Source organism: Canis lupus, chromosome 18 (assembly GCF_048164855.1).
Source record: "Canis lupus baileyi chromosome 18, mCanLup2.hap1, whole genome shotgun sequence".
NCBI classification, from domain to species: domain Eukaryota; kingdom Metazoa; phylum Chordata; class Mammalia; order Carnivora; family Canidae; genus Canis; species Canis lupus.
The window spans coordinates 13296925-13321294 of record NC_132855.1 but is presented as its reverse complement, the minus strand read 5'-3'; the positions used below and the strand labels follow the sequence as shown (position 1 = coordinate 13321294).

Here is a 24370-nt window from a genome sequence, read left to right as displayed (position 1 = left end):
GTTAGGCTGGCTCTTGTTTTTAAATAGTCCTTGGCCACGCGCACTGGCTCCTTAACCTTCCTGAGCGCTTGACACTTCCAACTGCTCTCTTCCTCAGAAGGGCCCAGAGAGGTCGGTGCTCTTGTCTGCGTTCCTCTTACAGATGAAGGAACCGAGGCACAGAGAAGGTAAGTGATGGGGGCTCCGGTCTCACCGTGGTGAGGGGTGCACTTGGTCTGGGACACGTCAAGCCGACCCGGAGGCCTGTGGAAAATCAGTGGCCCTGACAAAGGCAGGTGGGACTAATGCCAAAGGGATAGGCCAGGGAGCTTTTGCTGTGGCTTCCTGCTTTCTGGAAACTGCTCGGGAGGCTGAGGAGCCAAGGGTGACCTAGGCCTTGGCCTTTCCTCGGCAGCACACAGACCGAGGGAAGCAGGTGGGAGAGAGGCAGGGTGCCCGGGTCCCCTCGCCGCTGCAGGCCAGCGGGCCAGGTGCAGCCCGAGACAGCAGGACGAGCTCTGACGGCAGCGGGAGCTGTGGTCTGGCGCATCCTGGCTCCTCTGGCTCTCGCCTCCTGGGGTGGCTCCAGCTCCTCCCTTTTTCTCCCATGGGTGCCTGGGTGGCCTGCTTGGGCTTGGTAACCTGGGCAGCTCAGATCCATGAGAGCAGTGAAGGTCAAGGGCCTGTGAAAGAGCATCAGGAAGGAAGGTGCTGCTTTGTGTCTGGAGAGCCCTGTCCTCGGGGGCAGTGGTTCCTGGGGGCCGGGGGAGAGGGCGAAAGCCTCAGAAGCCCTTCCGCATCTGCTTGTGTCTTCCTGAGTTTGGGCTCAGGCCCCATGAGGCAGGTTTCACGTGGTGCCTGTGGTCGTGGGGATGCTCCATAGTGTCTGCTGAGCAGGCTGGGCTCCAAGCAGTAGTCAGGGTTGGAGGATGGACTTGCCCCGGCGCCCTGCTGACTTCCATTATGATCAATTATTTATTTTAAAGATTTTATTTACACACGAGAGAGAGAGAGAGAGAGAGGCAGAGACACAGGCAGAGGGAGAAGCAGGCTCCATGCAGGGAGCCCGACATGGGACTCGATCCTGGGTCCCCAGGATCATGCCCTGGGCTGAAGGCAGGTGCTAAACCGCTGAGCACCTGGGCTGCCCGATAAATTATTTAATTAAATGTTTGGGGGGGGCTGCGGGGAGCATCTAGGACTTCGGTTTCGCCATGGGGAGTGCGATTGGCCTCCCTCATCGTGTGATCCGGGCAGAGCCCGCTTGGCCGTGGAGGAAGGTGTCCAACCAGTGGGCCCAGGCCCGCTGGCTTCCCGGGGTGGATTCTTCCTTCGGGTTCTGAGATGTGCCGAGGTGGCGTTCTTAGAGATTCCAGAGACGGCTTTCTCCGGAAAGGAGGACCAGCAGGACGCCGTCCGCGTTCTGTAAGGAATCCTATGCATTTTCCTGGGTATACAAATCTCCACTCCCCTTCACCGACTCCAAGCTCAAGGCCAGGCAGGAGGCGATGCCGGGATGAGGTCCGCTATGCCACAGACTCGCTGGGTGCGGGTGGGCACACTGACAACTGCATTTCCCTGGCCTGCGCTTCGCCTTTTGCTCTAAAGGGTTACGTCTGCCCCAGCTACCCAACAAAGGGAATTTCTCTCTGGGGTCATGGGCCTCCCACTTCGGTGCATTGAGAGTCTCCCAGGAGCTTTCTGGCCAGCAGGTTCCTTAGCCCTAACCCAGGGAGCCCGACGATGGGACTTCTGATTAGGTCTGGCCTGTGGCCCAGCCGGATTGGTGAAGGTGCCCTGAGGTTCACACTTTGAGAAACACCCGTGTGTGTGGGGAGGGGATGTTTAGGTGCCTAGAAATGTGGCTGAGCCTACTGTACATAATCTAAAGATGGAGCATCAAGAAGAAATATGGTAGTTTACCAGAATCTTCGTGTGGCTTTTCAGGACTCGGTGAGAGATTCCATCAGTGGGGGCAGTACCTGGAAGAGTCCATGGTGGAGGCCAGCAGGAGCTGAACGAGCGGACAGGCTACTGTGACCATGTGACAAAGGGTCTGAGCCCTCGGCTGGCGGAGGCCGACAGGGGCTTTTCATCACTTCAGGTACCAAAACACAAGGCCAGGTCTCAAAAAGTAAATCCTCACTATTTGTAAAACTGGTAAACAGCTGGAGCTCTAGGAATTTGTCTAACTTTCCTTCTGAATTTTTCTGAACATCGTTCTTCATCACTCGCTTATTCATATTTAAATTACCAAAGGATCGGGACACCTGGGTGGCTCAGAGGTTGAGCGTCTGTCTTGGGCTCAGGGCATGATCCTGGGGTCCTGGGATCGAGTCCCGCATTGGGCTCCCTGCATGGAGCCTGCTTCTCGCTCTGTCTGTGTCTCTGCCTCTCTCTCTCTCTCTGTCTCTCATGAATGAATTTAAAAAAATAGATTACCAGAGAATTTTTCACAGGACCGACCTGAGCCCGCATGCGAGCAGCAGTCAGACCGAGTGGTTTGGGTGCTGGGGGCAGCTAGGCTCAGTGAACGTGCAGGAGGATCAGACCCGAGAGCCTTCGCAGGCAGCTTCCCGACGGACCCTGCAGGCAAGGGCACCAGTTCTTCCCATCCTCAACATCCAGTGTGTTCACATTCTCAAAGCCTTGGCTTGTCCCTGACAAATCTAGTCACTTATCTAACCCCTAAACACCTCAGAAGCTTGCCCACCAGCCCTTGGGGATCCCAGTTTATAGGTGTATTTACCTGGGGCATGGGGTCAAGAAGGAGAAGGCCTCTGTGTGTTTTCCAGTGTTTCACTGAAGACGGTCCAGAAGCTTAAAGGGCTTGAGGGGTACCTTGTTACCAGGTGTCTGGAGCATGGGGAAGCCCTGAAGACGCCACAGAGGTGTGGTACATCAAAGCACAGGGGGGCTGAGGTCAGAAATTGTGAATTCCCTAGCCTGGCCTGTGATCCAGAAACAATGGGGACCTCGGTCTGTGAGCCACTGTTAGCTGATGAGCCGAGAAGTCTCTTTGGTGAGAGGATCTGGTATCTTTCCCCAGTATCTCCTCCCTTATTCCTCTAAAAGGAAAAAGCTCATTCTACCTAGAAGTGTCTGGGTATTTGTGTTAGGAAGCTGTGGTGAGATTAAAAAAGCAGCTGAATTTCCCATTGCTCTCCCCTTCGATAGAGGTTGTGTTTCAGACGCGTTAAATGTTATCGAAGCTACCTCTGAAGACTGTAAATTGTATTTAACATACTTCAGCATGTGACACACTTCGTGTATTTGTATAGACAGAGTCTGTATATTGGTTTTTAGCCCAACTCAAGGGATTTTTAAGGCAAACTGGTTAGCGAGAGATTTGGACACCAGAGGATGCACCTGACTTTGGAATAGGACTGCAAGAGTCTTCAGGAACTCCTTCTCTTGAGCTCTTGGAAGGGATCTACAAATCTTTCCTAGAAGAATTGCGCTGGCTTAAAGTCGGAGTGTAGGTCTGGGTTTAGCTGTGAGCGTTAACTGGCAAGATGGATCATCTAGAGGGCCTGCAGCCTGAAATAAAATAGGGCCCGAAGGAGCCAGAACAGGAGGGAAAAAGAGCTCGTGGCCCCTCTAGTGGGCAGCGGTGGCGTGGCATCAAATTCACTCCAGCGCTCAAATAACACTGTAAAGAAAGTTAGGTCTTCCTAGATCCGGGAAGGCCCATTTACCTGTCAGATCCAAGATACTTAATTCCCTGGGAGAAACACGGTGATTAATCAGGGAAGCACCGTAACTATGATAGAGGTTATTTTTAAAGGGCAAAAGAAACAAATGTGGCTTATCTAAATTTCAGATATTTAATCCTGTGATAATCATGTATTTGCTGCTCTTAAGACCTCTGATACAAATGGTGTTTGGGATTTTTTTCAGGTTTGGCTAATCCCCATAAGGGAAAAAAATAATCTCCAGCGTTCTACAATGTCATGAAATTATCACTCACTGAGATTTCACCTATTTTTTTTTTAAGATTTTATTTATTCATGAGAGACTCAGAGAGAGAGAAAAAGAGAGAGAGAGGCAGAGACACAGGCAGAGGGAGAAGCAGGATCCATGCAGGGAGCCCAATGTGGGACTTGATTCCAGGACCCTGAGATCATGACCTGGGCCAAAGGCAGGCACCCAACTGCTGAGCCATCCAGGCGTCCCTCACCTATTTTTTTTTTAAAGAATAAACCCTCATAACTTTAAAGAGTTCATACCTTAGAATAATCTGATATCTATTAAACAGAAAAATCAAAATACAAAAAAAAATACGTATGGTGATCTATTGGTGCTAACAATAAAGCAGAGTGTTTTTTTTGCATATTTGATTATATATATGCATAAAATATCTCTGGGTCACAGCACACATACAAATAGTGAAGTTGGTTTTCTTGTTTTACCAAGTTTTATTTGAGATGTGAATTTTTTTAAAAGATTTTATTTATTCATGAGAGACACAGAGAAAGAGGCAGAGACACAGGCAGAGGGAGAAGCAGGCTCCATGCAGGGAGCCCGATGCGGGACTCGATCCCGGGTCTCCAGGATCACGCCCTGGGCCGAAGGCAGACATTCAACCGCTGAGCCTCCCAGGTGCCCCGAGATATGATTCATATGTGACATTAAGGTGTACAATGTGATGACTTGATACGTTTATATATTATGAAATGATTGCCACAGTAGACTTAGTTAACACCTCTAGCACCACATACTTGCCGTTTCTTTGCTGTGGTGAGAGCATCGAAGCTCTACCCTCTCAGCACCGTCCAAGTACGTAATAGAGCATTGAGAACTCTAACCACTGTGCTGTACAGTAGATCCTTCAGAGCTAATTGGAAGTTTGTATCCTTTAACCAACATCTCCCCCGCTCCATCCCCCGGTAACCATTATTTTATACTCTGTTTCCATGAATTTACCTTTTTTAGATTTCACATATAAGTGATAATCATACAGTATTCGTCCTTCTCTGATAGATTTCATGTAGCATGATGCCCCCAAGGCCCATCCACGTTGTTGCAAATGGCAGGATTTTCTTCTTTCTGGTGCCTGATTGATATTCCTGTGTGTGTGACGGCCATTCAGCTTCTGACAGACATTTAGGTTATTTCCATATCTTGGCTATTGTGAATGACGCTGCAGCCAAGATATGGAAATAACCTAAATGATATGCAACTGAATTGAATTTAAATTAACTAATTGAATTTAAATAAAAAAATACCCTATTTTTATTTCCTTTGATTATATACCCAGAGGTGGGATTGCTGGATCATATATGGTAATTCTATTTTTAATTTTTTGAGGGAGTTTCCTCAAAAAACTCCCTACTTATTTTCCATACTTGTACTGATTTACATTCTCACCGATAGTATACAAGTCCCTTTTCTCCCTATCTTTGCCAATACGTGTTATCTCTTGTCTTTTTGGTAGTAGCCACTCCAATAGGTACGAGGTGATATCTCCTTGTGGTTTTGATTTGCATTTCCCTAATGATTAGGGATGCTGAGGTCTTTTCACATATGTCGGCAATTTGTCTTCTTTGGAAAAAATATCTAGTTCTTTTGTTCATTTTTATTTTTTTTTAATTTTTTTTTTATTTATTTATGATAGTCAGAGAGAGCGAGGCAGAGACACAGGCAGAGGGAGAAGCAGGCTCCATGCACCGGGAGCCCGACGTGGGATTCGATCCCAGGTCTCCAGGATCGTGCCCTGGGCCAAAGGCAGGCGCCAAACCTCTGCGCCACCCAGGGATCCCCTTTTGTTCATTTTTAAATCAGATTGTATTTTTTTTGCTATTGGGTTGTGTGAGCTCCTTGTATATTTTGGATATTAACTCCCTATCAGATATATGATTTGCAAATACTTTCTCCCATTCCATAAGTTGTCTTTTCATTCTGTTGTTTCTTTTGCTGTGCAGAAGCTTTTTGGTTTGATGTAACCCCACTTATTTATTTTTGCTCTTTTTGCTCTTGTTGCTTCTACTTTTGGTGTCATATATAAAAAAAAAAAAAAATATATATATATATATATATATATATATATATATATATATATATATATATATATTACCAAAACCAATGTCAAGAAGCTTTTCCCCTATGATTTCTCTTAGGATTTTTATGGTTTCGAGTCTTGTGGTTAAGTGTTTAATTTATTTTGAGCTAATTTTTGTGAGTGATCTAAGATAGACATCCAATTTCATTCATCTGCATGATCTGGCTTTCCCCAACACTAATTATTGAGTAGACTGTCCTTTTCCCATTGAGTGTTCTGGGCTCTCCATTCTGTTCTATTGGCCTGTGTGTCTATTTTTATGCCCATATCATACTGTTTTGATTACTGTCATTTTATAATATAGTTTGAAATCAGGAAGTACGATACCTCTGGCTTTTAGTTCTTTATCAGGATTGCTTTGGGTCTTCAGGGCCTTTTGTTCTGTATGAATTTTAGGATTATTTTTTTTTCTGGTTTTGTGGGAAAAAAAATTCACTGGGTCCTGGGCTTTTCACAGTGGAATTTTGATAGAGATTGCATTGAATCTATAGATGGCTTTGGATAGTATGGACAATATAAATTCTTCTGATCTATATACATGAATTATCTTTCCATTTATTTGCATCTACTTCAATTTCTTTACTTCTGTTAACATTGGGCTTAGTCTGTTGTTTTTCTACTTTCTTGAGGTGTAAAGTTGGGTTGTTCAAGATTTTATTAAAATCAGTGCCAGCATTTATCATTATACACATCTCTCCTAGAACTGCTTTTGCTGGATCCCATAAGTTTTGGTATGTTGTATTCCCATTTTCATTTGTTTCAAATATATTTTTAAAATTTCCCTTTGATTTGTTCTTTGGCCGATTGGTTGGTCAGGAACATGTTGTTTAATTTCTACATATTTGTGAATTTTCTAGTTTTCTAGGAGGAATCCCATTGATAATTTCTAGGTTCATACCATTTTGGTCAGAAAAGATACTTGGTATGATTTCAATCTTCTTAACTTTGCTAAGACTTGTTTTGTGTGCACTTGAGAATAATGTGTATTCTGTTGGATGGGGTGTTGTGTGTGTGTGTGTGTGTGTGTGTGTGTGTGTGTGTGTATTAGGCCATTTCTGCCTGAAGTGTAGTTTAAGTCCATCGTTTCCATATTGATTTTCTGTCTGGATGATCTATCCATTGTTGAAAGTGGAATATTGAAAGTCTCCTGTTATTGTATTGCTGTCTATTTCTTTATTCGTGTGTATTTGTCTAATATGTTTAGGTGCTTTAATGTTGGGTACTTCTACAACTGTAATATCCTTTTGAATTGATCCCTTTATAATTACATGATGATCTTCTTTGTCTTGTTTACCATTTTGAGCTTAAAGTCTATTTTGTCTGATATTTGTTACCCTTGCTCTCTTTTGGTTTATACTTGCATGGGATATCTTTTTCCCTACCTTCACTTTAGGCCTATGTCTGTCCTAAAGGCTGAAGTGAATCTGTTATAGGCAGCATGTAGTTGGATCTTGTTTTTTAAGTCTATCCTGCCCGTCTGTGCCTTTTGTTTGGTATGATTATTGATAGGTAAGGATTTATTAATACCATCTTAATGTTTTCTAGCTGTTTTGTATTTTCCTTATTTCTTATTTCCTCTCTTGCTTCTTTCATTTGTAAATCGGTTTTCCATAGTGATATGCATTGATTCATTTCTCTATCTTTTGTAAATCTTTGTAGGCTTTTGCTTTGTGGTTAACGTAAAATTTACATAAAACTTAGCTATAACAGTCCATTTATGTTGATAGCAACTTCAACTGCATCCAAAAACTCTATCCTTTTACTCCTCCCACTTTTGCATTTTTGATGTCATAATTTATCTCTGTTTATATTGGGTATTCATTAACGAGCTATTGTAGTTACTTTTAATACTCTTGTCCTTTAACTAGTCTTACATGATTAATACACAACCATATTACAACAGTATTCTGAATTTGACTAAATACTTACTTTTACTAGTGTGTTACTAATTACTTTTATTTCAACTCAAATTCCTTTCAACATTTACAGACTTTTAAAATTATTTTTTTATGTTTTCAAGTAGACTATAATTTTAATTGGTTAAGCAAGACTGACATAAGAACAACTGCAAAGCAAAGTGCCAGGGACATGCATTACAAGGCAATAAAAGCATTCTAGAGAAGGAGATGTCAGGTTAGTATAATTAGAAGATGTAGAGTGGTAAGAGCACAGTAGAAAAGGGCTGAGCCATCATAAGGATGGATGGAAATCTGATTTAGAAGGGAACAAATGCAGAAAAATGAAATACAAAATGCTGCTGTTTAAAATTCATCTAAATTTATGTGATTCTATAGGATTCCAGTGATTTGAAGGTAGACTTTAAAACATCCTGTGGAAATCACGGAATCCACCTTCATGGTGTAAACGCATGACAGACTCAATCTGTTCCTAAGGTGGAACTAGACTGGCAACATGGAACAGCTACCCAATAATAATATAAGTTGATATCAACACTGCTATTGGAATTTTACTGAGTTAGACTTTTCAAAATCAGTTTCTTGAATCCACCAGACTAAGTTCCTTATGACAGAACTTGATCCCTACATTACATAATTGTACCAAGTAAGATACTTGGTATAAACAGAGTCACCGAGTCCCAGTGGGTTCAAATGAAATATCTCAATTCAATGTCTAGATAAGTTTTCTTGAAGCACCGTTTATTTTCTCATTCCTTAGTTCAAAAAACAAGGGATGCCTCCTAAATCTAAGATAAGCTTGCTGAACTTGCTGACCTTCAAAAGTCCTTCCACACTCCTATTCACTTTTTAAAAATTTAATTCCAGTGGTATATTAGTTTCAGGGGCACAATATACTGATTCAACAGTTCTATATATTACTCAGATGTCATTGTGATAAGTGTACTCTTAATACCCTTCATATTTCACTCATCTCCCCTTCCCTACTCTCCTCTGGTAACCATCAGCTTGTTCCCATATTTAAATGTGATTTTTTTCTCATTGTTTTCTTAAATTCCACATGTGTGAAGTCATATGGTACTTGTCTTTTCCTGACTCATTTCATTTAGCGTTCAGCAGGTTCTAGATCCATCCATGTTGTTCCAAATGGCAAGATTTCATTCTTTATTATGACTAATATTCCTTGTATATGTTTACCACATCTGCTTTATCCATTCACCTATCACTGGACACGTGGGTTGCTCCCATATTTGGCTATTGATAGTATACGTTTATTGCCATTTTGTTACTTGTTTTATGATTGTTTTTGTAGTTCTTTCTTCCTTTTTTCTCTTGCCCTCTTCTCTCAGTTTGCTGGCTTTCTTAGTGATATACTTGGCATCTTTTCTCTGTATTATTTGCATATCTGTTTTTCATTTGTGGTTAACATTAGGTTTATATATGACATCTTATGTACACAGCAGTATATTTTGAGTTGATGATCACTTAAGTAAGAATCCATTCTGAAAGCATTACATTTTTATTCCTCTCCCTCCCATACATTCCTCTCCCTCCCATACATATCCCATACAGTATATGGTGTCATAGTTTACATTTTTATTTTGTGAATCTCTTGACTGATCTTTATGAATATACTTGTATATTTTTACTGCTTTTGTGCTTCCTGCTTTTCTTACCCCTGCTTATGGTCTTTCTTTTCGCTCGAAGAATCACTGTTAACATTTCTTGTAAGGTTGGTTTTATGGTCATGAAACCCTTTAACTTGTGTTTGTCTGGGAGACTCGCTCCATTCTGAATGATAGCCTTGCGGGATAGAGTATCTTAGTTGCAGGTTTTCTTTTATCAATTTGAATATATCATACCACTTCTTGCCTACAAAGTTGCTGCTAAAAATCAGCTGATACCTTATGGGGTTTCCCTTGTGTGTATCTTGCTTTTAAAATTCTCTCTTGATCTCTGCTTTCTGCCATTTTAATTACTATGGATCTTACTGTGGACCTCCTTGGGCTGGAGGCTTTCTGTGCCTTCTGGATCTGGATTTCTGTTTCCTTCTCCAGATTTCTGAAGTTATCTATTATTTCTTCAAATAAATTTTCTGCACCCTATCTCCCTTTTTCTTCTGGGATCCCTATAATGAGAATATTAAAGACATGATGGTTACACTGGGTTCCTTTCATCTGTTTTCATTTTTTACTTTTTCTCTCTCCTGTTTAGCCTTACTCTGTCCTTCATGTTGCTGATCTGTTCTACTTCCTCTAGTCTACCATTTATTCCCTCTAGTGTATTTCTAATATCAGTTATTGAGTTCATCTTTGATTGGTTGTGTTTTCTATCTCTTTGCTAAGGGTCTCACTGAGATCCTCCACTTGTTCTCAAGATCAGTGAGTATTTTTATGACCACTAATTTAAATGATCTTCATTTTGTTTAGCTATCTTACTGTGATTTTGTCCTGTTCTTTTATTTAGGAGATATTGTCTCCTCATTTTGTCAATTCTCTGTTAGGAAAGTCAGTATGTCTCCTGCCCTTGAGAGTAGTGGCCTTATGAAGAAGAGATCCTATAGTTCCCTGCAGTGCAAACGTCCCTGTTTACCAGAACCTGGTGCTTAAGGGGTGTCTCCTGTTTGTGTTGTGTGTGCCCTACTGTTGGGGCTGAGCCACATTTGCCTTCAGTCTAGTCATCTGCAACGGCTCTATTTCCCTGGTTGTGGGCAGGGTTTTGTCCCTGTGTTGTTAGTGGGCTAATGTGGGGACACCTTGGGCTTGACCTGGTTGAGACCAGGTGTTTGCCAGAGCTGTGGTAGCATTAAACTGCAATGTGCTTTACCTGTGTTGTCTCCTGAGCAGCTTCTGTTGGTGGGCAGGTCCTGGAGTCAGATCAGTTATCTGCCCCTACCCATAGCTGGGTTTGTAGTGTGACTGGTATATGTGATTATCTTCCCCTCTCCCCAGGGCAGGAGTCACTTTCAGTGGTGCTGGCCACTGTTGGGGTTGCTCGCACCCTGCCAGACTTCTGACAATGCTTTGGATGGTCACCTGCCAAAAGCATGTTGGAGGGGGCAGGTCTGTGGGAGAGTACAGGGGTGGGTCATTCAGTGCCAGGACTAGTCCACTGTGAGGTGTGCTATTAGCAAGCTAGGTGAGAGTGTTCATGCTACACTGGTTTCCATTAAGTGTCTGTGTATCTAGGCTGGGATGCAGTGGTGAGAGAAATGGTACCTATAAACTCTTTGGTTCTTGAAGAAATCTCCAAAAGATCCCTGCCCCTCCAGCACACACTCTGAGATTAGGAAATAAATCTCCTTCCTGTGTACCCAAGGCACTTTTCAAACTGCTGCTTCTATGCTGTATCTCCACAGGGCTGTTTGTTGTGCTATCTCTTTAAGGGTGAGGACTCAGTTTCCTATTGCTCTCCAAGCACACTGATTTTTTTAAATTCCAATGTTAAGTCTCACTGATTATAAAAACAAAGTCAGGCTCCTTTGGTTTTGAAAACCGTTTCTGGGATTCCTTTTTCTCCACATCCTCACATTGTTTATGTTTTCGACTGATAATGATCTCATTGTACTTTTGATTTGTATTTCCCTGATAATGAGTGATGTTGAGCATATGTCTGTTGGCTGTCTGTATGTCTTCTTTGGAGAAATGTCTGTTCATGTCTTCTGCCCATTTTGTTTGGATTATTTGTTTTTTAGATATTGAGTTGTGTTGGTTCTTTATATATTTTTGGATACTAATCCTCTATTGGACGTGATTTGCAAATATCTTCTCCAATTCATTAGGTTGCCTTTGAGTTTTTTTGTTTCCTTCACTGTACAGAAACACTTTATTCTGATATAGTTCCAATAATTTATTTTTGCTTTTATTTCTCTTATCTCATGAGACCTATCTAGGAAGATGTTGCTATGACTGATGTCAGAGATTACTGCCTATGCTCTCTTCAAGGGTTTTTATGGTTTCAGGTTTTACATGTAGGTCTTTAATCCATTTTCAGTTTATCTTTGCGTATGGTGACAGAAAGTGGTCCAGTTTCATTCTTTTGCATGTGGCTATCCAGTTTTCCCAACATCATTTATCTTTTTCCCATTGTATATTCTTGCTCTCTGTCGAATATTAACTGGCCATGTAATTGTGGGGTTCTTTCTGGGCTTTCTGTTACATTAATCTATGTGCCTATTTCTATGCCAGAACCATAGTGGGTTTCTGTTGCTGCTGCTGTTGTAAAGTTTTTATTTTTATTTTTTTAGTAATCTCTACACCCAGTGTTGGGCTCAAACTCATGACTCTGTGATCAAGAGTCACGTGCTCTTCCAACTGAGCCAGCAAGGTGCCCCACCAGTGTTTTAATTACTGGCACTTTGTAATATAACTTGAAATCTGGAATTGTGATACCTCCAGTTTTTTCTTTTTTCAAGGTTGCTTCGGCTATTCAAAGTCTTTTGTGGTTTTATACCAATTTTAGGATTATTTATTCTAGTTTGGTGAAAAAATGCTATTGGTATTTTGATACAAATTGCATTAAATCTGTAGGTTGCTTTGGATAGTATAGACATTTTAACAATGTTTCTTCTTCCCAAAAAACAATGTTTCTTCTTCCAATCCAAGAGCATGGAAGTCTTTCCATTTCTTTGTGTCATGTTTAATTTCTTTATTCTGTGTTTTGTAGTTTTAAGAGTACAGGTCTTTCATCTCTTTAAGTTTATTCCTATTTTATTGTTTTTGGTACTGTTGTAAATGGGATTCTTTTTCTTAATTCCACTTTTTTTTTAAGATTTATTTATTTATTTATTTACTTATTTATTCATAGAGGCAGAGAGAGAGGCATAGACATAGGCAGAGGGAGAAGCAGGCATCATACAGAGAGCCTGACGTGGGACTCGATCCAGGGTCTCCGGGATCACGCCCCGGGCTGCAGGCGGCACTAAACCGCTGTGCCACCGGGGCTGCCCTAATTTCACTTTCTGCTGTTTTGTAAGTGTATAAGAATGCAACGGATTTCTGTGCAGTGATTTTGTGTCCTTTGACTTTACTGAATTCATTTATCATTCTAGTAGTATTTTGGTGGACTCATAAGGGTTTTCTATATACATTATCGTATCATTTGCCAGTAGTGAAGTTGTACTGCTTCCTTACCAATTTGGATGTCTTTTATTTCTTTTTCTTGTCTGATTGCTGTGACCAGGACTTCCAGTATACTCTGTTGAATAAAAGTGGTGAGTGTACATCCTTGTCTTGTTCCTGATCTTAGGGGAAAAGCTGTCAGTTTTTTCCACTGAGGATGATATTAGCTGTGGATTTTTCAGAGAAGGCCTTTATAATGTTGCAATGTGTTTCCTCTGGGCGTACTTTATTGAGGAGTTTTATCATGAATGGATGTTGTACTTTGTCAAATGCTTTTTCTGCATCTATCAAAATGATCATATGATTTTTATTCTTATTGACGTATCACATTGATTGTTTTGGGAATAATGAACTTCCCTTGCGTCCTGGGAATAAATCCAACTTGATAGTGTGTATGATTTTTTAAATATATTATTGGATTTTGTTGAGGGTTTTTGCATTTATACTCATGAGAGATATTAGCCTGTAGTTCTTTCTGTGGTGTATCTGATTTTGGTATCACCCTCATAGAATGAATTTTGAAGTTTTCCTTCCTTTTGTATTTGTTGGAATAGTTTGAGAAAAATGGTTCTCTAAATGTTTAGTAGAATTTGCCTGCCATCTGGTCCTGAACTTTGCTTTTGGGGGGAATTTTTAAATTACTGATTGAATTTCATTTTTGGTACTTGGTCCGTTCAAACATCCTTTCTTCTAAGTTGTCCAATTTGTTGGCATAGAGGTTTTTCATAATATCCTTTTACAATTATCTGTATTTCTGTGATGTTGGTTGTTATTTCTCATCTTGCATTAGTAATTTTATTTGGGTCCTCTTTCTTTTTCAATAGTCTTGCTATAGGTTTATCAATTTTGATGATCTTTTCAAAGAACTAGCTCCTGGTTTCATCAATATGTTGTTTCTTAAGTTTCTGTATCACTTACTTCATTCTGATCTTTATTATTTCCTTCCTTTTGCTGGGTTTGGGTTTTGTTTCTTCTTCTAATTCCTGCTGATGTAAGGTTAGGTTGAGATTTTTCTTCCTTTTGAGGTAAGCCTGTATTTCTATTAACTTCCCTCTTAGAAGCAATTTTGCTGCATCCCAAACATTTTGGACTGTTGTGTTTTCATTTTCATTTGTTTTCATGTAATTTTTTATTTCTTCTTTGATCAGTTGGTTGACCCATACATTCGTCAATAGGATGTTACATAAGTTCCATGTATTTGTGCTCTTTCCCAATTTTTTCTTCTGGTTGATTTCTAGTTTCATACCATGATGTTCAGAAAAGATATAAATGGTATGACTTTAATCTTTTTGAGTTTGCTGAAGCTTGTTTTATGGCCTAATACATGATCTATTCTGGAGAATGCACTTGAAAAGGAAGTGTATCCTGCTGTTTTAGAATGGAATGTTCTGAATGTGTCTGTTAAATTCATCTGGTCCCCTGTGTCATTCAAAGCCACTGTTTCCTTGTTGATTTTCTACTTGATCTGTTCATTGATGTAAATGAGGTGTTAAAAATCTCCTACTATTTTTGTATTATTATTTCTTTTATGCCTGTTTTTAAACTGTTTTATGTATTTAGGTGCTCCCATGTTGGGTGTATAAATATTTACAGTTGTTATAGCCTCTTGCTGGATTGTCCCCTTTATCATTATATAGTGTCCTTGTCTCTTGTTATAGTCTTTGTATAAGGCCTATTTTGTCCCATGTAAGTATTGCTGCCCCAGTTTTCTTTTGCCATCCATGTGCATGACAAATGTTTCTCCATTCCCTTACTTTCAATCTGCAGGTTTCTTTAGGTCAAATGAGTGTCTGGTAGGCAGCATAGAGATGGGTCTTATTTTTTTTTTATCCATTCTGTAACCTTACATCTGATTGGAGCATTTAGTCCATTTATATTCAAAGTAATTATTGATAGGCATTTATTGCTGTTTGTGGTAGGTTCTATAATTTTTCTCTGATCTATTCTTGCTCTCTTTCATACTTTGTTGGCTTTCTTTAGTGGTATACTTGGATTCCATTCTCTTTATTCTTTGCATATTACTACTTTTTAAATTTCTGGTTACCATTGTGTTTGTGTATAAGACCTTCTGCAGGGATCCCTGGGTGGCGCAGCGGTTTGGCGCCTGCCTTTGGCCCAGGGTGCGATCCTGGAGACCCGGGATCGAATCCCACGTCGGGCTCCTGGTGCATGGAGCCTGCTTCTCCCTCTGCCTGTGTCTCTGCCTCTCTCTCTCTATCTGTGACTATCACAAATAAATAAAAAAATTAAAAAAAAAAAAAAAAAAGACCTTCTGCATATAGCAGTCTATATGAAGTTGATGGTAGCTGAGTTTAAACCCATTAAACTTCTCCCTCATCCCCTCCCCCCATTTTAAATATATGGTGTCATATTTTACATCTTTTTCTTTTGTGGATCCCTTGCTATTTTTTTTTTCAGAAATATTTATTTTTGCTACTTTTGTATTTTTTACTTTTCATAACCTAACTTATGGTCTTCCTTTCCACTCAAAAAGTCCCTTTTAATATTTTTTGTAGGGCTGGTTTAATGGTCATGAACTCCTTTAGTTTTTGCTTATCTGAGAAACTACCTCTTTGTATTCTGAATGATAGCCTTGCTGGATAAAGTATTCTTGACTGCAGATTTTTGTTCCCATTCAGCACTTTGAATAAATAGATCATGCCACTCCCCTCTGGCCTGCAAAGTTCCTGCTGAAAAATCAGCTGATAGTCTTATCAGGGCTCCCTTGTATGTAACTGTCTTTTCCCCTTATTGCTTTTAAAATTTTTATCCCCACTTTTTGCCATTTTAATTCCTGTTTTGGTGTGGACCTCCTTGGGTTGAATTTTTGGGGAAATCTCTTGCCTTCTGGATCTGGTTATTTATTTCCTTCCCCAGATTGGGGGTGTTTTCTGGTCCCTTATCTCTTTCTTCTTCTGAAATGCCTATAATGTGATTTTTATAGTTGATGGAGTCACAGTTCCCTAAGACTATTCTGTTTGCATAATTTTCTTTCCTTTCCTCTTTTCTTTCCTCTCATTTGCTCAGCTTGGTTACTTTCCATTACACCCTCTTCCAGGTCATTAATTCATTCCTCTGCTTCATCTAGTTTAATCTCATTTACTGTGTTCTTGATTTCTGATTGGTTCTTTTTTATCTCTGTGTTAAGGGCCCCATTGATTTCCTCCATTCTTTTCTCCAGTCCACTGTTTTTATGATCATTAAGTTCTCTTTTGCTTTGGTCTCTTGCTGTGGTTTGGTTCTGTTCTTCCATTTGGGAGATGTTTCTCGGTCTCCCCATTTTGTCTATGAGTTAGGAGAGTCAGCTACTTCTCTCTTGCTTTTAGTGATAATAATAGCCTTATTAAGAAGAGGTCCTATAGTGCCCTGCAGTGCAATGTCCCATTCCCCAGGGTGTGGTGCTTGAGGGAATATCTCCCATGTGTGTTGCATGTACTCTGCTGTTTGAGTCTTAGCTTCTTTTTCCTTCAGTCCAGTTGTCTACAGAGGCTATCTTTGCCTATTGTAAGCAGTAGTTGGTCACCAGCAGGGGTGGGGCATATTTTAACACTTAACATTTTAATGTTGTGTTCTGCTTGTAAAATAAGACCTGGCTGTACCACTACCGGGGCTGAGGTTCCACAAGACATGCAGATCTGGAGATGTAGTGTTGGCAGAATTTGTGCAGGTCTTCTGGGGGACCCACAGTGCAGGGAATCAGACAAGCTACAGTAGGAAGGACAGATCTGCTGAAGCAGGGGTAATGAGGCTCGGTGCAAGCAAATTAGCTAATGAGTGTCGGCACTACACTGGTTCCTGCAGGTGCCCATTGTTTATGCTGGGAGGTGGAGGAGGGAAATGGAACTTGCCAGCTCCTTTGTCCCTGGAGGAATCTGTGATTCCTATCTGTCCAGCCATGCTCTGAAATGAGCAAATTTTCTTCTGTCTGCCCCCAGCATTTGTCTAGCTGTTGTTAAGGGCAGGGACTCAACTTCCTGATGCCCCCAGGGCTCTCCCAGAGCTGAGCCCAAAGATTTTTTAAATTCCAGGCTTTAAGTCACTGGTTTTAAGAACTAAAATTTGGCGCCTCTCACTTTCAAAGGCATATATTATGGAGATTCATTCTCATTTGTGGGCTCCCCAAAGTGAAAGTCTGTTTTCTGCCCTTCTCCATGTCACTAGCTCCTTGTCCACAGTGGATGGTCATGGTCTGTTTGGCTCCCAGACTATCTTGTTGGCCTTCTTCTTTGATGTAGTCCCTTCCCAGTCTTTGGTTACAGAGTTTGTTCTGCCAGTTTTGGGGTGATTTTTCTGGGCTAGTCACACTGATATGAATGCTAGCTAGTTGTATCCATAGGGCATGAATAGGGTCCCTACTATTCAGCCATCTTCTCACCTGACCCTTAGCAGTTGTTTGTTTTTCCTTTCAGCACTTTGACTATATCATCCCATTCTCTCCTGGCCTGTAAGGTTTGTGCTGAGAAATCTGACAACAGCGTGGGGTTCCCTTTTAAGTTATAAGCTTCTTTGCTCTCACTGCTTTTAAGATTCTTTGATTTTTGGTCGTTTTATTATGTGTCTTGAGGAAGGTTTCTGAGAATGTTTGGTAACCTATGAATTCATGAACATGGATATCCAAATTTCTCCTCAGATTTGGGAAGTTTTAAGACATTTTTTAGCCTTATTTTTTAAAGTAATTTTTTTGCTTTCTCCCTCTTCTCTCCTTGTGCAAGTCCAGTCATTTGCAAATTGTTTCTTTTGATGGTATCCTATAGATCATGTAGGTTTTCATCACTTTCACTTTTTTTTCTTTGTTCTCCCCTGATCCCCTGACTGGATAATTTCAAGATTCCCATCTTCTTAGATTCATTTTTTTTTTTAAACTTGATCCTTTGGTGTTGGTGTGCTGTATTTTTCATTTCATTCACTATATTTTTCTACTCCAGAGTATGCTTTGTCCTTTTTTATGATTTCCATCTCTGTTAAATTTTTTGTTCATGTATTGTTTTCCTGATTTCACTTAATTTTCTGTGTATTCTTGTACTTCACTGAGTTTCCTTAAAATGGGTATTTTGAATTTCTTGTCAGATAAACAGATCTCCATGTCTTTGGGTTTGGTTACTGGAGGATTATCATAATCTTTTGATGGTGTCCTGTTTCCTTGAGTTCTCATGTTCCTTAGAGTTTTGCATTATTTTTTGTATTTGAAGTAGTTACCTCCTAGCCTTTACTATTTTCAAGAAATACCTTTGGGAGTGTGTGGGTGGCTCAGTCAGTGAAGTGTCTGACTCTTAATTTCAGCTCAGGTCATGATCTCAGGGTCCTGGGATTAAGCCCCATGTGGGCTCCGTGCTTAGCAGGGAGTCTGCTTATGGATCTCTCTGCCTCACCACCCCACTCATGAGCGCTCTCTAAAAATAAATGAAAATCTTAAAGAAATACCTTTGGTCAGCTCTGGTAAAGAATTTGTGACTCTCAGACTATCTATGGATATGCCTCCTCCATGCTGCTTTTGTGGCAAAATTCTTAAGTTTATATGCCTTCTCAATTTTGCAATGGACAAAGCTCAGTGCTGACAGCCTTCCTTTTGCTTTCCCAAGGGCAGGGCTAAAGCTCAAGTTAGTGACCTCTCTGGCCCATGAATTTGGGCTGGCTTTTCACACATGCTCACTAGCATCTGCCAAAGCATGCTGTCAATGCTGTTGGGAGTACACACAGAGAGCCAGCCACAGGGTATGTGTGTGTGAGATGCATGAAGCACTGGGGGGCTGTCATGGGCTAATCAGGGAGATCCATGGGTAAGGCATCCTTAGCTCAGAGCCAGCTTCGTAATGGAGGCTGTAAAGCAGTTAGTGGATTCTGTGTCTGTGACCTCCAAAAGTCCTGTTACTCTCCAAGTTTATTCCCACCACCTAGTCACAAGGATCATGATTCAGTACTCTGGATGGGACCAGAGTGAAAAGGGCCTCTTAGGTAGTATCCTGCACAGCTAGGGAAGCTGGACACTCTCTCACTTGCTTTCTCCCCGCCATAGGAGAAATCACAGGCTGAGACCTCTCTTGGCTCTGAGTTGTCCCAACTTGGGGGATGAGTGAAGCTAAACTATTCTTCTTCAATGCATCTAAACATATTTTTTGGCTTCAATGGTATACTGAAACTTTTCTGTTGGAAACTTGGGACTTATAAAAAGACTCTCTTGTCCATGGGTGACTGCCTAGGATTTAGTGTTTTCTAGAGGTTTGCAAACCACTACTGAGAGGGGTTGAAGCTTGTTCATATGCTATTGCTGGGTCCAAGCCAGGACCTATATCTGTTTATTACCCAATGCATGGGTGGGCAAAATTCTTTCTGGTTTGCTTGGTATGTGCTGCTGGATCCCAAAGCTCCCACAAAAGCATTTTTGTCCATGCCAAATTATTATTGGGAGGTTGGGGAAGGGGCACAGATAAGGGACATCTTATTCACCCATGTTGTTATCAATTTTGAAGCTGGTTGTTTATAATAAGGATAACTGGATGGCTGGGAAGAAGTACAATAGTCGTCTCTTCTCAGTGGTCAAACTTCTGTTCTCTTTGCTTTGTCCTCTTTCACTAGGTGCAATTTCTTTAGAGGTTCAAGACAGGTCTGGTTTCTCCTAAGGGTCGTAGGGAAGGGTCTGTTCCAGGCATTTCTCTTTTCCTTGAGATAGCCATCCTCTTGCTTCCACTCCATATGGTCCTCCTGTGTTCTCCAAATTCTGTCTTCTTAAAGCTCTTATAGAGCTAGCTGACAAACATTGGTATTTCATATCCTGACAACAGTCTCAAGACGTTAATTCCTTTAGCTACTAGAATCATAGTGAACAAAAATGGATGAAATCAAAGCCAGATGACAAGATTTCACAAGTAAAGGTTTAAATTCAAAGACCAAAAGGATCTCCTCCAGGCCTGTGACCCAAGCAGCTGTACATGTGGTTTACTCCTCCTCCTGGGCTAAAGCTGCTTAGATTCCAAACACAAGCCTTGCAAAGAGTGGTAACAAAATATTGAGGACACTAACCACTTTGCAAGTGATTCTTCTCTGTTTCAGACACACAAGCAGGCCTATTTATTATGGTTTATGATCTTTTGGTAGCACTTTTTAGGTATTAGATGGCCATGCTGTAATGTGATTCTGTGCCACTCTTCCTTACTGGACTATGAACAGTTCTTGTCTTCCTCATCAGAGGGCTCAGCACAGATCCTACTCCTTAGGAAGTTCTGCATAGAAGTTTACTCAATGAACAGGGTAGTAAATTAAGACAAAATTATAAAATCTGGACCTAAAATGTCCAGATATATACAAAACACAATACAAATTTTAAACATTTTTACAAAGGTGAAAATATAAAGAAATGAAGACTTATGGGTTTACTTCTACAAACACTTTACCTTGAGTCCCATCTGATGTGAAAACCTAACCGTTTATCAGAATTTGTATTTGATACGTTAGAATGACAGTGGACAAGACTGATGAAATCCTAATCAATAGCCTATACCAAGTAACTCTTAAAATTACTGCAACCTTCAACTATTCTCCTAAGTACTGTTGCTATAGTTTTATATTTATTAAAACTTCAGTTTCAAGGGAACAAAACTGACCTTAATGCTATTTCAGGAAAGAATAAACATTAATTAAATCTTCAATCCCAACTTTCAAAGCTTAGAAATCTTTAATTATTCTGCTAATCTGAAACTATTTTTGGTTCATTGCTAACTTTTAATAGGAGAAACCTATTCCCTTCTTTCTACACCCATGAGAGTATAAGCTAACCTAATTAGGGGAAAGGTGGAGTATTTCCTTATAAACAGGGTATTAGGGATATTAGAAGATAAACATGATCAATAACTACTTTTCACTAATTACCACACAATAAAAACACAAATACCACAATAAAAATATAATTAAGTTTTCAAAGAACATAAGTTTGCATGCATACATATTCACACATTTCATTTGAGACCCTCAGTGCTATTTCTACTATAACCTAACCTAAAATGTCCAGATATATACAAAACACAATACAAATTTTAAACATTTTTACAAAGGTGAAAATATAAAGAAATGAAGACTTATGGGTTTACTTCTACAAACACTTTACTTTGAGTCCCATCTGATGTGAAAACCTAACCGTTTATCAGAATTTGTATTTGATACGTTAGAATGACAGTGGACAAGACTGATGAAATCCTAATCAATAGCCTATACCAAGTAACTCTTAAAATTACTGCAACCTTCAACTATTCTCCTAAGTACTGTTGCTATAGTTTTATATTTATTAAAACTTCAGTTTCAAGGGAACAAAACTGACCTTAATGCTATTTCAGGAAAGAATAAACATTAATTAAATCTTCAATCCCAACTTTCAAAGCTTAGAAATCTTTAATTATTCTGCTAATCTGAAACTATTTTTGGTTCATTGCTAACTTTTAAAATATCTTAAGACAATCAATGTGATTTAAGGTTTTTTTTTTTTTTTTTTTTTTTTTTTGTCCGGACAGTATTATTTTTTTTCTTTATACCAAAGCAGTAAGGCAAGAAAGTGTTTCCTTTTCCAAATCACATAGAGAATACACATTTCAAAATTCAGAGACTAGAATCACTGTAAATAATCCTACCAACAGGATATTAAGGCTACTGTGATTTTCCTTTACATTTAAACTATAACATAAGATTAGCAGTATTATTGCCTGCAAATGTTGAGTTTATAAGCATTTAGGCTTAAATCACAGGACATAAATATTGCCATTTCTGTCTATACTTCTATTCCAGTTAATAAAACCTGGTTTTCACCGTGTTTTATCTTTGATAAGTTTGAAGATGAATTAGAAAATGCTACACCAAAGCTGAAACTGGATGACTCTGCTACAAGGAAATATGCTTGAAGGGTCGAGAGTGGTTTTCCAGTATCTGGTTAGTGTTGGCACAATGTACTCCAACCCTGCAGAGATCTACAAGCCACACTCCAGCTATCATAGCACATGGTGGGTGCCTTTGATGCTCCAAAGGGCCTGGCCTGCTGCTTACCAAAGGTGAGATGTGTGGCTTTGCAAGAACCACCAGGTGCCAGTTAGAATATATCCTGTTTGCTGCAAGATTCTTCTTTGAGGCAAGCCCTTCTAAATATGTGAATGAGAAAACTCACGTAACCTAGCCTGAATAAGATTTCCTAAAATCATTTTCTAGCACAAATGTGGACCAGGTCTGCAGTATATATTCACCAGTGTTAGCACCATATTTAAACCTGAAATGAGGTAAAGATCAACTCTCAGATAGCTTTGGGTAAAAATTACAGTAGCAATTTTGAATGGGATGTTTACAGCAGTGCTCTTCCTGACCATTAAATTGTTTGAAGAACCATTTGATCTCAAGTATATATACATATCCAACTATACACTGAAATTGATAAATACAAAGCTAAGTGTATACACTTTTAGCAGAGGAAATGTAGCAAAACAGAACTCTCATTTTTGAAATTCAAACTATGTCATTATTGGGTTGATGAAGTCAAAGATTTTGATAAAATATACTTAGCCAACATGACAAGCCCAGTTTACCAAATAGCAATGTCCAGGAATTCCATTTTTCAGATGGTCAATTTTATGGCAGACATGACCTAGTCAGTATCGAGTGCCTACAGGAACTGTATTCGTCTACTGTGTTTTGCTAGTCGCTCCACTGAATAAAAAGGTGAGTAGCTTCTCTCTTCCCCAGCTATTTTAATCTATGTAGACAAACCTCTCTGGAACTTTTACTTACCATTTATATAAAGGAATGGGGAGAGAAAGACTCTAAAAGTTAAAATCGTGAAGGGATAACATGTTTCAGCAAATAAAGTTTAGTTGAGAATAACTGGACAAAATGAGGTAATTCTCTAATTTAGTTCCTATAAACTGATAAGGTGAAACAATGTGGAAAATAACTAATGAAAACTTTTCAAAACTACTTTTCCCCTCTCTTTAACATTACTTAACATATAAGAGAAATAAGAAATCTTAGATATAGCTAGCTTTGGGGAGAATGACAAAACTAATTTTTCAAAGGAGTATTACCATTATTTTTCAAATACAATACAATCTTGGGAGTTCAAACAACAATGGAATTCACTCTCTAGTCAGGGCTGGTCTTGGCACTCAGGCAGAAGCAGCGAAGGAGCTGTGCTTAATGCCCAGGCAGCCTATCACTCAATTTGACCAAGCTTCTTCAAAAACACTCACCAGTAGTATTTTCTTAGGACTCAAGATTCAGAGAAAAATGGGAGGAACTTTTCCCCTGCAGCATACAGAAACATGTTAGGGAAGCAGTTTAAAGTTTGTACTTAACCTTTAAAAAATTCAGCTGAATACTGCAGATCAATCTTCAGAAAACTCATGTAAACAGTCATTCTTCTTTTATAAATATACTGGTGCTAACTGCACCTAACGGGTAATTTACATAGAGGTATAGCTTAGCTATGTCTGCAAGAATGCTGATTAATATATAAGATCTTTCAGTTCCCTGTCAGTCAGTTCATTCACTTCCATGATTTTCTCTAAATGCTCCATGTATCGGTCATGATCCTGCAGGAAATGAGGGACCCTCATGTTTTCAATAACTGCCAATCCTTTTAGGCGATCCACATCTTCATAAGAGACCTGAGAAAAGGAAGAGGGGTTAATTTTTAATTGTAAGTAACTTCTTGCCTAAGTCTTAAGAAAAACTTTATGAGGACTCTTTTTCAAATTATTTTAATATCTACAAAATAACAAAAATCAGTGGCTTCCTTTCCTTTACTGTATTAAATAAGAATGTACTGGGGCACCTGGGTGGCTCAGTAGGTTAAGTGCTCGACTCTAGATTTCGGCTCAAGTCATGATCTCAGAGTTGTAACACCAAGCCCTCCATCGGGCTCACACACCGAGCATAGAGCCTGCTCAAAATTCTCTCCCCCCACTTCCACTGTCCTCCCTGCAGCAACTAAAAAAGAAAATGTATTTATCTGTCTGCTCATACCATGACCATATAAAAAAAATCAAGTCAGTATTTAACACTCTATCTTGGACCTATGCTTCATACATATGTGAGAGACTCCAAACCTAAACAAATGTTCTGACTAAATTTTAATGAAAGAACCCAGGAACTAGCCAGAATATAAATGCCATATTACTGAATTTGGAAATTCAGCACAATTATATATCAAATTCCATTTCTATATAATTTCAGAAATAAAATTGTTTTATGTTAAATTCTTTTATTTTGAATTTTTGTAAGCAAGTATTTTATAAAATTTCAGATCTTTTTCATTTCCTAACAAGCCA

At 39.8% G+C, this 24370-nt stretch overlaps 1 protein-coding gene across 6 annotated transcripts in view; it reads right to left on the bottom strand.

Moving 5' to 3' along the window:
- Positions 1-20958: 20958 nt before the first annotated feature.
- The window catches only part of MATCAP2 (microtubule associated tyrosine carboxypeptidase 2), a 61355-nt gene continuing 57943 nt past the window's right edge, over positions 20959-24370 (bottom strand). For all 6 annotated transcript variants that reach the window (XM_072783492.1, XM_072783494.1, XM_072783495.1 and 3 more), the window contains one exon: positions 20959-23707. In XM_072783492.1, coding sequence (XP_072639593.1) covers positions 23546-23707 — 162 coding nt within the window. In that variant the 3' untranslated portion in view covers positions 20959-23545. The remainder of the gene's footprint in view (positions 23708-24370) is intronic.